The sequence below is a fragment of the Phyllobates terribilis genome, unplaced genomic scaffold (assembly GCF_046119375.1).
Source record: "Phyllobates terribilis strain yellow unplaced genomic scaffold, ASM4611937v1 Scaffold_7__3_contigs__length_470593459, whole genome shotgun sequence".
Lineage (NCBI taxonomy): Eukaryota > Metazoa > Chordata > Amphibia > Anura > Dendrobatidae > Phyllobates > Phyllobates terribilis.
This window is the reverse complement of record NW_027362767.1, coordinates 429,718,198-429,730,367: the sequence shown is the minus strand read 5'-3', so window position 1 is coordinate 429,730,367 and position 12,170 is coordinate 429,718,198. Positions and strand designations below refer to the sequence as shown.

The following is a 12,170-nucleotide window of genomic DNA, read 5'->3' as shown; positions in this document are numbered from 1 at the left end:
CCACAGATCTGGGTTTTTTCTGTTTTTTCCCTTTCCCCTGGAGGGTCCTAATGGTGTCTTCTACCTGTGACTTTATAAATGACCTAAGCTCTGAAGCAAACTTTGGGGTCTCTTCACAAATTGTTTGCTCTATACAAGAGCCGCAGAGTCTCTTTTCCCACGTAGTGGGTAACCCTTCTGCGCAAAGTGCACAGGTCCTATGTTTTGTCTTGACCGCACTTTTCCTTCCCTAATGAGAGAAGAGGAAAAAGGGGGGGCCCAACTATAAGGCGAACTTTCACGAAGATCACTTACCATTCAGACGGAAGAAGCGGTACCGGGTTAGGAGGAGGAACCGTTTTTGTAGACGTGTTCTCTCTTGGCTTTGGCGCCGCGCTGACTTCCTTTCTGTGCTGGGACGATCTGCCAGAACGCCCACTCCCACTGTTACCACGCTCGTGATGACGGGAAGAGTCCTCCTGACATCCCGTTTCCTTATCCCCGCTTCTTCCTCTGTTGTTGCTGCGACTGAGGCTGCTGTGGTGAAGGGGGTGGTGGTGGTGATTGGGGATGCAGGGTCTGCACCTCCTGGTGCTCCTGTTCACTCATGGCTGAAAGAGAACTGCCAGAGCTCTACCACTAGCACTCTGCAGTGCTCTCCGGCAATACATATAATGTATATCTGGCATCCTCCCCATCTGCGGCCTTTTTTTTTTTTAACTGGGCGAAAATAGCGCCCTCATATCGTTTCATAAGGGACGCCATGCATCTGCCGCCGGATGTTGTCCCTGCACCTGACTGGACTCCCAGTCAGGCTTTGCAGCGCCGCTTCAGCAGGGGGCGCGCCCACCATAGGAGCGCGCTGCATCATGGGGGCAGCGCCGTCATAGGGGCGCGTCGCGTGCACGCACACCATAGGAGCGTGCAGCATCATGGGCATGACGCGTCATGGGGGCATGTCACGCCCACTGGAACCCCGGAAGTTCCTGTGCACGTCTTCTCAGCGTGACCTCGGCTCACCGTCGTCACCATGAAGATCCAGGGAGAGGTAGCATGTGCATCGCTCCATATTCCGCTACTTCTTCCCCCGCACACTTAGCGGCCCACTGACCCCAGCTGTGGCGCCTCGGGTCACCACACCAGCTGAGGCAGGGAACCCCCGCTGCCTGAGTCAGACTGGTTGGGCCCAGCTCCAACGAGGATTCATCTTCTTGGCACATAGGTATGCCTTTCTTCTTACACAGGTACGCCGTACTACAGGTTCCACGTCAAGGACAGGAAACCAACTAATACGGGAGAGGTACCACCCTTTTTATCTGTAGGTTTCCTTTCCTTGAAGGGCAGATCCCCTCTCTCCGTGGTGCCGTCATGGGGAAGGAGAGAAAACCTCACGAGGATTGCCTGCCATGCTCGAGCAATCCCTGCATGTTTTTTTTTTTGGATGTCTAATAACCATGAAACATGCGGGGCGGGGACTCGAGCATCTGCAATACATGGTGCATACCCGAGTACCCAATTCAAACTCAAGTAGCGAGCACTTGCACTCAAGACTAATGACATCTTATTCAGTATGATGACCTAATGTTATCAAATTCTGTGTCGTACCTCTGGGTTCAAAATGTTCACTATACCCCTTGATAAAATTCTTGAGGGGTCTAGTTTCCAAAATAGTGTCACTTGTGGGGGTTTCCACTGTTTAGTCACATCAGGGGCTCCCCAAAGGCAACATGGAATCCACTAATTATTCAAGCAAATTTTACATTCAGTCAAATGGCGCTCCTTCACTTCTGAACCCTGTCGTGCGCCCAAACAGTGGTTTTCCCCCACATATGGGGTATCGGTGTGCTCAGGAGCAATTGCACAACAAATGTTGGGGTCCATTTTTTCATGTTACCCTTGCGAAAATAAAAAAATTGGGTCTAAAAGTAAAATGTTTGTGAAAAAAGTTAAATGTTCATTTTTTTCTTCCACATTCCAAAAATTCCTGTGGGTTAATAAAGTTCTTGAATGTGGTTTTGAGCACCTTGAGGGGTGCAGTTTTTAGAATGGTGTCACTTTGGGGTATTTTCTGTCATAAAGACCTCTCAAAGTCACTTCAAATGTGATGTGGTCCCTAAAAAAATGGTTTTGTAAATTTTGTTGGAAAAATGAAAAATCGCTGGTGAACTTTTAACCCTTATAGCTCCCTAACGAAAAAAAGTTGGTTCCAAAATTGTGCTGATGTAAAGTAGACATGTGGGAAATGTTATTTATTAACTATTTTGTGTGACATATGTCTCTGATTTAAGGGCATTAAAATTCATAGTTTGAAAATTGGAAAATTTTCGCCAAATTTCCAATTTTTTCACAAATAAAGTCATATCGAACAAATTTTACCACTATCATGAAGTACAATATGTCACGAAAAAAATAGTCTCAGAATCAGGGGGATCCGTTGAAGCGTTCCAGAGTTATTACCTCATAAAGTGACAGTGGTCAGAATTGTGAAAATTGGCCTGGTCATTAACGTGCAAACTGCCTTCGGGGAGAAAGGGGTTAAAAAGGTTACTAAAGAATATCAGTGATTATGTTGGCCATTTATGTTGTCCTCCTTATAGACAGGTCCAGGTGTCCTCCTTTCTCCACTGGTCCCTTCTGCAATCACCATTTACAATTCATCAAGTGTCCGGTTTGTCCTCCTGGGGTTCTCAGATGTCCCTCAGGTTCGGTTCTACCTGCTCTTCATCATCTTCATCATGTATTTGGTTACACTTCTAGGGAACCTGATCATCATCTCCTGCATTGTGTATGACCGAGCTCTTCATTCCCCCATGTTCTTCTTCCTCAGTAATCTCTCTGTTGTGGACATTTGCTTCGTGTCTACGACCATCCCAACCCTTCTCTCCACCCTGCTATCAGATGCCAGGTCTCTCAGTTTCCTATCTTGTATCACCCAAATGTTTTCTTTCATTTCCTTTGGAAACTTGGAAAACAACATTTTGGCCGTCATGGCCTATGACAGATATGTCGCCATCTGCAGCCCGCTGAGGTACAAGTCCAGGATGAGGAGCAGTTTGTGCATTGTACTAGTGGCCATGTCCTGGGTGGCTGCTGGTGGTCACTCACTTCTTCATACTCTCATGGTGACCACGCTCCGATACTCAGGTATTAAGCAAGTGAATCATTTCTTTTGTGAGATCGCCCAGGTATTGTCTGTATCGGATTCTGACACTACTTCTAACTTCTCCCTCATCCTCACGGAGGGGGCTGTTTCTGTTGGTGTCCCATTCCTCTGTATCATCCTGTCGTACACATTTATTCTGGTGGCTCTGTTTCATCTTCGTTCTAGGGAAAGAATGCAGAAGACTTTCTCCACTTGCTCCTCTCACCTGACCACCGTCTGTCTCTTCTATGGGACGATTGCCTCAGTCTATTTTCGTCCTTCGGCCAACTCTGTAGGTCTAAGAGAAAGAGCAACCACTATAGGATATACGCTACTCACCCCGATGATGAATCCCATTATATACGGTCTGAGAAACAATGCCATGAAGAGAGCCATGAGGAAGGTCCTTCAATAGCTTTGTCCACCCTTGTAAATGACTAACATCCGCTGTATAACGAATCATGCGATTAACCCAATAAAAGAAGTTTTACATTCCCAGAGAATCTAGACCCAGATATGCTGTTTATTAAAAGGAGTTCTCCGAATATTGCAAGTCCTCACCAATCCAAATAATTGTGAATAATATGCTGTTCACTGGGTGTCTTCTATTTTGGGCCTCCACTGATTCTAAAAATGGGAATCTGCAAATCCCCATTTTGAATGGTGCGGAGGTGCCCATGCTGAACCTACATGCTACACCCCTCGGTGCTGCTCCCTACTCGGCCTTCTCCGGCAGTCATTGACAAGGAATGGAAATGAGGCTGAGCACGCGCATCTCCACTCCATGCAAGACAAGGCTCTGCAGAGCCCTATCCTTGGAATCCTATGGATAGGGGATAACTTGCAATATTGGAGAAAGGAAGGGGGGTCTTTTGCACACACACCAAAATGGATTTCACATGGTTGTAGACTTTTTTCTTTTTAATTAGGGAACCGCTATAATAGATTCATAGTTACATCGGTAGAAAAAAAAAAAAAAAGACCTAGCTTCACCAAGTTCAACCTTCCTCCACCAATTATACATTTTGTCACTAAATTACTGTAACTATAACCCACAATGTTATGTGTATCGAGGAAATCATCCAGCCCTTTTTTAAAAGCTGTTATTGTGTCTGCCATTAATACCTCTTGTGGTCGGAGTTCCACAGCCTGACTGTAAAGAACCCTTTCCTACTTAGCTGCCGGAATAGCCTTTCCTCCACCCGTAATGAGCGCACCCTGGTCCTTAGAAGGAATAAGTCATGTGCTAGTCCTTTGTACAGACCACACATATACAGGTGCGTCTCACTAAATTAGAATATCATCAAAAAGTTAATTTATTTCAGTTCTTCAATACAAAAAGTGAAACTCATATTATATAGAGTCATTACACACAGAGGGATCTATTATATAGAGTCATTACACACAGAGGGATCTATTATATAGAGTCATTACACACAGAGGGATCTATTATATAGTCATTACACACAGAGGGATCTATTATATAGAGTCATTACACACAGAGGGATCTATTATATAGAGTCATTACACACAGAGGGATCTATTATATAGAGTCATTACACACAGAGGGATCTATTATATAGAGTCATTACACACAGAGGGATCTATTATATAGAGTCATTACACACAGAGGGATCTATTATATAGAGTCATTACACACAGAGGGATCTATTATATAGAGTCATTACACACAGAGGGATCTATTATATAGAGTCATTACACACAGAGGGATCTATTATATAGAGTCATTACACACAGAGGGATCTATTATATAGAGTCGTTACACACAGAGGGATCTATTATATAGAGTCGTTACACACAGAGGGATCTATTATATAGAGTCGTTACACAGAGGGATCTATTATATAAAGTCGTTACACACAGAGGGATCTATTATATAGAGTCCTTACACACAGAGGGATCTATTATATAGAGTCGTTACACACAGAGGGATCTATTATATAGAGTCGTTACACACAGAGGGATCTATTATATAGAGTCGTTACACACAGAGGGATCTATTATATAGAGTCATTACACACAGAGGGATCTATTATATAGAGTCATTACACACAGAGGGATCTATTATATAGAGTCATTACACACAGAGGGATCTATTATATAGTCATTACACACAGAGGGATCTATTATATAGAGTCATTACACACAGAGGGATCTATTATATAGAGTCATTACACACAGAGGGATCTATTATATAGTCATTACACACAGAGGGATCTATTATATAGAGTCATTACACACAGAGGGATCTATTATATAGAGTCATTACACACAGAGGGATCTATTATATAGTCATTACACACGGAGGGATCTATTATATAGTCATTACACACAGAGGGATCTATTATATAGAGTCATTACACACAGAGGGATCTATTATATAGTCATTACACACAGAGGGATCTATTAGTCATTACACACAGAGGGATCTATTATATAGTCATTACACGCAGAGTGATCTATTATATAGTCATTACACACAGAGGGATCTATTATATAGAGTCATTACACACAGAGGAATCTATTATATAGAGTCATTACACACAGAGTGATCTATTTCACGTGTTTATTTCTGTTAATGTTGATGATTATGTACATAGGGGGCAGTATTATAGTATATTCTTGTACATAGAGGGCAGTATTATAGTAGTTATATTCTTGTACATAGAGGGCAGTATTATAGTAGTTATATTCTTGTACATAGAGGGCAGTATTATAGTAGTTATATTCTTGTACATAAAGGGCAGTATTATAGTAGTTATATTCTTATACATAGGGAGCCGTATTATAGTAGGTATATTCTTGTACATTGGGAGCAGTATTATAGTAGTTATATTCTTGTACATAGGAGCAGTATTATAGTAGTTATATTCATGTACATAGGGGCAGTATTATAGTAGTTATATTCTTGTACATAGGGGGCAGTATTATAGTAGTTATATTCATGTACATAGGGGCAGTATTATAGTAATTATATTCTTGTACATAGGAGGCAGTATTATAGTAGTTATATTCATGTACATAGGGGCAGTATTATAGTAGTTATATTCTTGTACATAGGGGGCAGTATTATAGTAGTTATATTCTTGTACATAGGGGGCAGTATTATAGTAGTTGTATTCATGTACATAGGGGCAGTATTATAGTAGTTATATTCTTGTACATAGGAGCAGCATTATAGTAGTTATATTCATGTACATAGGGGCAGTATTATAGTAGTTATATTCTTGTACATAGGGGGCAGTATTATAGTAGTTATATTCTTGTACATAGGGAGTAGTATTATAGTAGTTGTATTCATGTACATAGGGGCAGTATTATAGTAATTATATTCTTGTACATAGGAGCAGCATTATAGTAGTTATATTCATGTACATAGGGGCAGTATTATAGTAGTTATATTCTTGTACATAGGGGGCAGTATTATAGTAGTTATATTCTTATACATAGGGAGCCGTATTATAGTAGGTATATTCTTGTACATAGGGGGCAGTATTATAGTAGTTATATTCTTGTACATAGGGGCAGTATTATAGTAGTTATATTCTTGTACATAGGGGCAGTATTATAGTAGTTATATTCTTGTACATAGGAGCAGTATTATAGTAGTTATATTCATGTACATAGGGGCAGTATTATAGTAATTATATTCTTGTACATAGGAGCAGTATTATAGTAGTTATATTCTTGTACATAGAGGGCAGTATTATAGTAGTTATATTCTTGTACATAGAGGGCAGTATTATAGTAGTTATATTCTTATACATAGAGGGCAGTATTATAGTAGTTATATTCTTGTACATAGAGGGCAGTATTATAGTAGTTATATTCTTGTACATAGAGGGCAGTATTATAGTAGTTATATTCTTGTACATAGAGGGCAGTATTATAGTAGTTATATTCTTATACATAGGGAGCCGTATTATAGTAGGTATATTCTTGTACATTGGGAGCAGTATTATAGTAGTTATATTCTTGTACATAGGAGCAGTATTATAGTAGTTATATTCATGTACATAGGGGCAGTATTATAGTAGTTATATTCTTGTACATAGGGGGCAGTATTATAGTAATTATATTCTTGTACATAGGAGGCAGTATTATAGTAGTTATATTCTTGTACATAGGGGGCAGTATTATAGTAGTTATATTCTTGTACATAGGGGGCAGTATTATAGTAGTTATATTCTTGTACATAGGGGGCAGTATTATAGTAGTTATATTCTTGTACATAGGGAGCAGTATTATAGTAGTTGTATTCATGTACATAGGGGCAGTATTATAGTAATTATATTGTTGTACATAGGAGCAGCATTATAGTAGTTATATTCATGTACATAGGGGCAGTATTATAGTAGTAATATTCTTGTACATAGGGGGCAGTATTATAGTAGTTATATTCTTGTACATAGGGAGTAGTATTATAGTAGTTATATTCATGTACATAGGGGCAGTATTATAGTAGTTATATTCTTGTACATAGGGGGCAGTATTATAGTAGTTATATTCTTATACATAGGGAGCCGTATTATAGTAGGTATATTCTTGTACATAGGGGGCAGTATTATAGTAGTTATATTCTTGTACATAGGGGCAGTATTATAGTAGTTATATTCTTGTACATAGGGGCAGTATTATAGTAGTTATATTCATGTACATAGGGGCAGTATTATAGTAATTATATTCTTGTACATAGGAGCAGCATTATAGTAGTTATATTCATGTACATAGGGGCAGTATTATAGTAGTTATATTCTTGTACATAGGGGCAGTATTATAGTAGTTATATTCTTGTACATAGTGGCAGTATTATAGTAGTTATATTCTTGTACATAGGAGCAGTATTATAGTAATTATATTCTTGTACATAGGAGCAGCATTATAGTAGTTATATTCATGTACATAGGGGCAGTATTATAGTAATTATATTCTTGTACATAGGAGCAGCATTATAGTAGTTATATTCATGTACATAGGGGCAGTATTATAGTAATTATATTCTTGTACATAGGAGCAGTATTATAGTAGTTATATTCTTGTACATAGGAGCAGTATTATAGTAGTTATATTCTTGTACATAGGAGCAGTATTATAGCAGTTATATTCTTGTACATAGGAGCAGTATTATAGCAGTTATATTCATGTACATAGGGGCAGTATTATAGTAGTTATATTCTTGTACATAGGGAGCAGTATTATAGTAGTTATATTCTTATACATAGGGAGCCGTATTATAGTAGGTATATTCTTGTACATAGGGGGCAGTATTATAGTAGTTATATTCTTGTACATAGGGGCAGTATTATAGTAGTTATATTCTTGTACATAGGGGCAGTATTATAGTAGTTATATTCATGTACATAGGGGCAGTATTATAGTAATTATATTCTTGTACATAGGGGGCAGTATTATAGTAGTTATATTCTTATACATAGGGAGCCGTATTATAGTAGGTATATTCTTGTACATAGGGGGCAGTATTATAGTAGTTATATTCTTGTACATAGGGGCAGTATTATAGTAATTATATTCTTGTACATAGGAGCAGCATTATAGTAGTTATATTCATGTACATAGGGGCAGTATTATAGTAATTATATTCTTGTACATAGGAGCAGTATTATAGTAGTTATATTCTTGTACATAGGAGCAGTATTATAGTAGTTATATTCTTGTACATAGGAGCAGTATTATAGCAGTTATATTCTTGTACATAGGAGCAGTATTATAGCAGTTATATTCATGTACATAGGGGCAGTATTATAGTAGTTATATTCTTGTACATAGGGAGCAGTATTATGTAATATATATAATCGTCTTATCCCGTCTGTCTGTCTGTCTGTCTGTCTGGGAAATCCCGCATCGCTGATTGGTCCGGCCGCGGCCAATCAGCCGGACCAATTTTTTCTATTGACATGCAGCAGTTTGGACAGACTGTTAGGAGGCTTGGCACCCACTAGTGAGTAAGATGAAATGGTGCTGTCTTTATATATATACACACACATACAGTACCGACCAAAAGTTTGGACACACCTTCTCATTTAAAGATTTTTCTGTATTTTTATGAAAATTGTACATTCACACTGAGATCTTTGGTTCCAACCACCGTGTCTTTGTGCGACGCAGAAAAGGTGAACGGATGGACTCTACATGCCTGGTTCCCACCGTGAAGCATGGAGGAGGTGTGATGGTGTGGGGGTGCTTTGCTGGTGACACTGTTGGGGATTTATTCAAAATTGAAGGCATACTGAACCAGCATGGCTACCACAGCATCTTGCAGCAGCATGCTATTCCATCCGGTTTGCGTTTAGTTGGACCATCATTTATTTTTCAACAGGACAATGACCCCAAACACACCTCCAGGCTGTGTAAGGGCTATCTGACCAAGGAGAGTGATGGGGTGCTACGCCAGATGACCTGGCCTCCACAGTCACCAGACCTGAACCCAATCGAGATGGTTTGGGGTGAGCTGGACCGCAGAGTGAAGGCAAAAGGGCCAACAAGTGCTAAGCATCTCTGGGAACTCCTTCAAGATTGTTGGAAGACCATTTCCGGTGACTACCTCTTGAAGCTCATCAAGAGAATGCCAAGAGTGGGCAAAGCAGTCATCAAAGCAAAAGGTGGCTACTTTGAAGAACCTAGAATATAAGACATATTTTCAGTTGTTTCACACTTTTTGGTTAAGTATATAATTCCACATGTGTTAATTCATAGTTTTGATGCCTTCAGTGTGAATGTACAATTTTCAAAGTCATGAAAATACAGAAAAAGCTTTAAATGAGAAGGTGTGTCCAAACTTTTGGTCTGTACTGTATATATATACACACACATATACACACACACTCACTATGTGGGGCGTGGGGGGAGTGGTAGCAGTGGAGGAGCGGGACACAGGAGGCAGCAGCCATCTGCTGCAGCCTACACTGTCCCCGCTGCTCAAGAAAATGAATATTCACTTCTCCTTAATAGAGGAACACAGTGTATCTGCAGCGCGGCTTCTGCTAGGCGATCGCGTGTGCGGACATGAATATTCACCCCCTCTCCACGCCCATGGGCGTGGGGAGGGGGTGCATATTCATGCCCTTTAATAGCGGACACACGCGGTCGCCCCGGCAGCAGCAGGAGCCGCGCTGCGGCTACGCTGCGTGCTGGCTATTAAGGAGCATGAAGTCACTGCTCCCTGCGCACAGTCCTGGCGTGGGGAGCAGCGACTTCCGGAAGCTGATCTCTCCTTGTGTGCCGCGCATGGCAGTGACGTCACGCATGGCTCACATGGCGTGATCAGTGTGGGCATACAGAACGCAGCGCTGGAGGAGAGAGAAAACAGGTGAGTAGGGGTGTTTATTTTTTTTTATGTGCAGCGTGATGGAAATTAGGGGGACCATTCATACCAGGATAAGGGGGACCATACACACCAGGATAAGGATGAGGGGGATCATACATACCAGTATACGGATGAGGGGTGCCATGCATACCAGGATAAGGATGAGGGGGATCATACATACCAGTATACGGATGAGGCGGTCATGTATACCAGGATAAGGTTGAGGGATGTCATGCATACCAGGATAGGGATGAGGGTTGCCATGCATACCAGGATAGGGATTAGGACTGCCATGCATACCAGGATTGGGGATGAGGGGTGCCATGCATACCAGGATTGGGGATGAAGGGTGCCATGCATACTAAGATGGGGATGAGGGGTACTATGCATACTAGGATGGGGATGACGGGTGCCATGCATACCAGGATGGGGATGACGGGTGCCATGCATACCAGGATAGGGATGAGAGGTGCCATGCATATCAGGATGGAGGCCACGTATAATAGGAAGGGGGGCATATATACCAGGAAGGGGGATATTATCAGAATTGGGGGACATTGCCCCTATACCAGTGTCAGCAGCAGACCAGCTCCCTCTTAACAGTGCATTGTGACCACATTTTTTTTTTCCTATTTTCCTCCTCTAAAACCTAGGTGCGTCTTATGGTCCGGTGCGTCTTATAGTCCAAAAAATGCGGTAGGTCCATCAAGTTCAACCTTCCCCCCTCAATTGTACTCTCCACACTAACACTACACTAACTTACTGGGACTAGGCCTCATATTTTGATTATTTCTGCACTATTACAGTTAAAAATGTACCCGTTGATATTTTTTAAAATTAGTTTTATCTTTTGTATTACTCTTGAGATTCTAATAATGGTATTACTAAAATCCCTATGCCTAAATCTGCTGATCTAGAAGGCAAAAACCCCAGGACACATTCAGCCAATTTGCATCACAGGGGAAAATTTCCTTCTTGACCCCGAGAAAAGGCGATCAGTCCAAGAACCCTGGATCAAACCTAATTATACTAGTTATGTAATTCCTATTACTGTATTAAATGTACTACTGTAGGTGTAACATTTTGTCTAATTTAACTGTAACTCACAATGTTATGTGTATCGAGGAAATCATCCAGCCCTTGTATAAAGCTGTTATAGTGTCGGCCATTACTACCTCTTGTTGTCGGCGTTCCACAGTCTGACTGCTCTGACTGTAAAGAACCCTTTCCTGTTTAGATGCCGGAATCACCTTTCTTCCACCCGTAATGAGTGCCTCCTAGTCCTTAGTATGGTTTTTGGAAGGAATAAGTCATCGGCTAGTCCTTTGTACTGACCTCACATATTTATACATGTAAATGAGATCTCCTCTGAGGTGTCATTTTTCTAAGCTAAACAAGCCCAACTTTTTCAACCTCTCATCATACGAGAGGCCTTACATACCTTGTAGTAATCTAGTTGCCGCCTTTGAACTAACTCTTAACTTCTGAATATCCTTTTTAAAATGTGGAGCCCAAAACTGGATCCCATATTCCAGAAGTGACCTCACCAGTGAATTATAAAGGGGTAACAATATGTTGGGATCGCAGGATTTTATTTCGCTTTTTATACATCCTAAATCTTGTTTGCTTTTGCGGCTGCTGCTTGACATTGAGCACTGCTGCTCAGCTTACTTGTAACCAGAATACCCAAATCCTTCTCCTGTT

At 40.8% G+C, this 12,170-nt stretch overlaps 1 protein-coding gene across 1 annotated transcript; it reads left to right on the top strand.

The window, feature by feature from the left end:
* The first annotated feature begins 1,009 nt into the window (after positions 1-1,009).
* Positions 1,010-3,536, top strand: LOC141155603 (olfactory receptor 1f45-like). Its single transcript, XM_073642470.1, has 2 exons — positions 1,010-1,027; positions 2,577-3,536. Exons 1-2 carry the CDS (start codon positions 1,010-1,012, stop codon positions 3,534-3,536), a joined length of 978 nt encoding a protein of 325 aa, XP_073498571.1.
* The last annotated feature ends 8,634 nt before the right edge of the window (positions 3,537-12,170 follow it).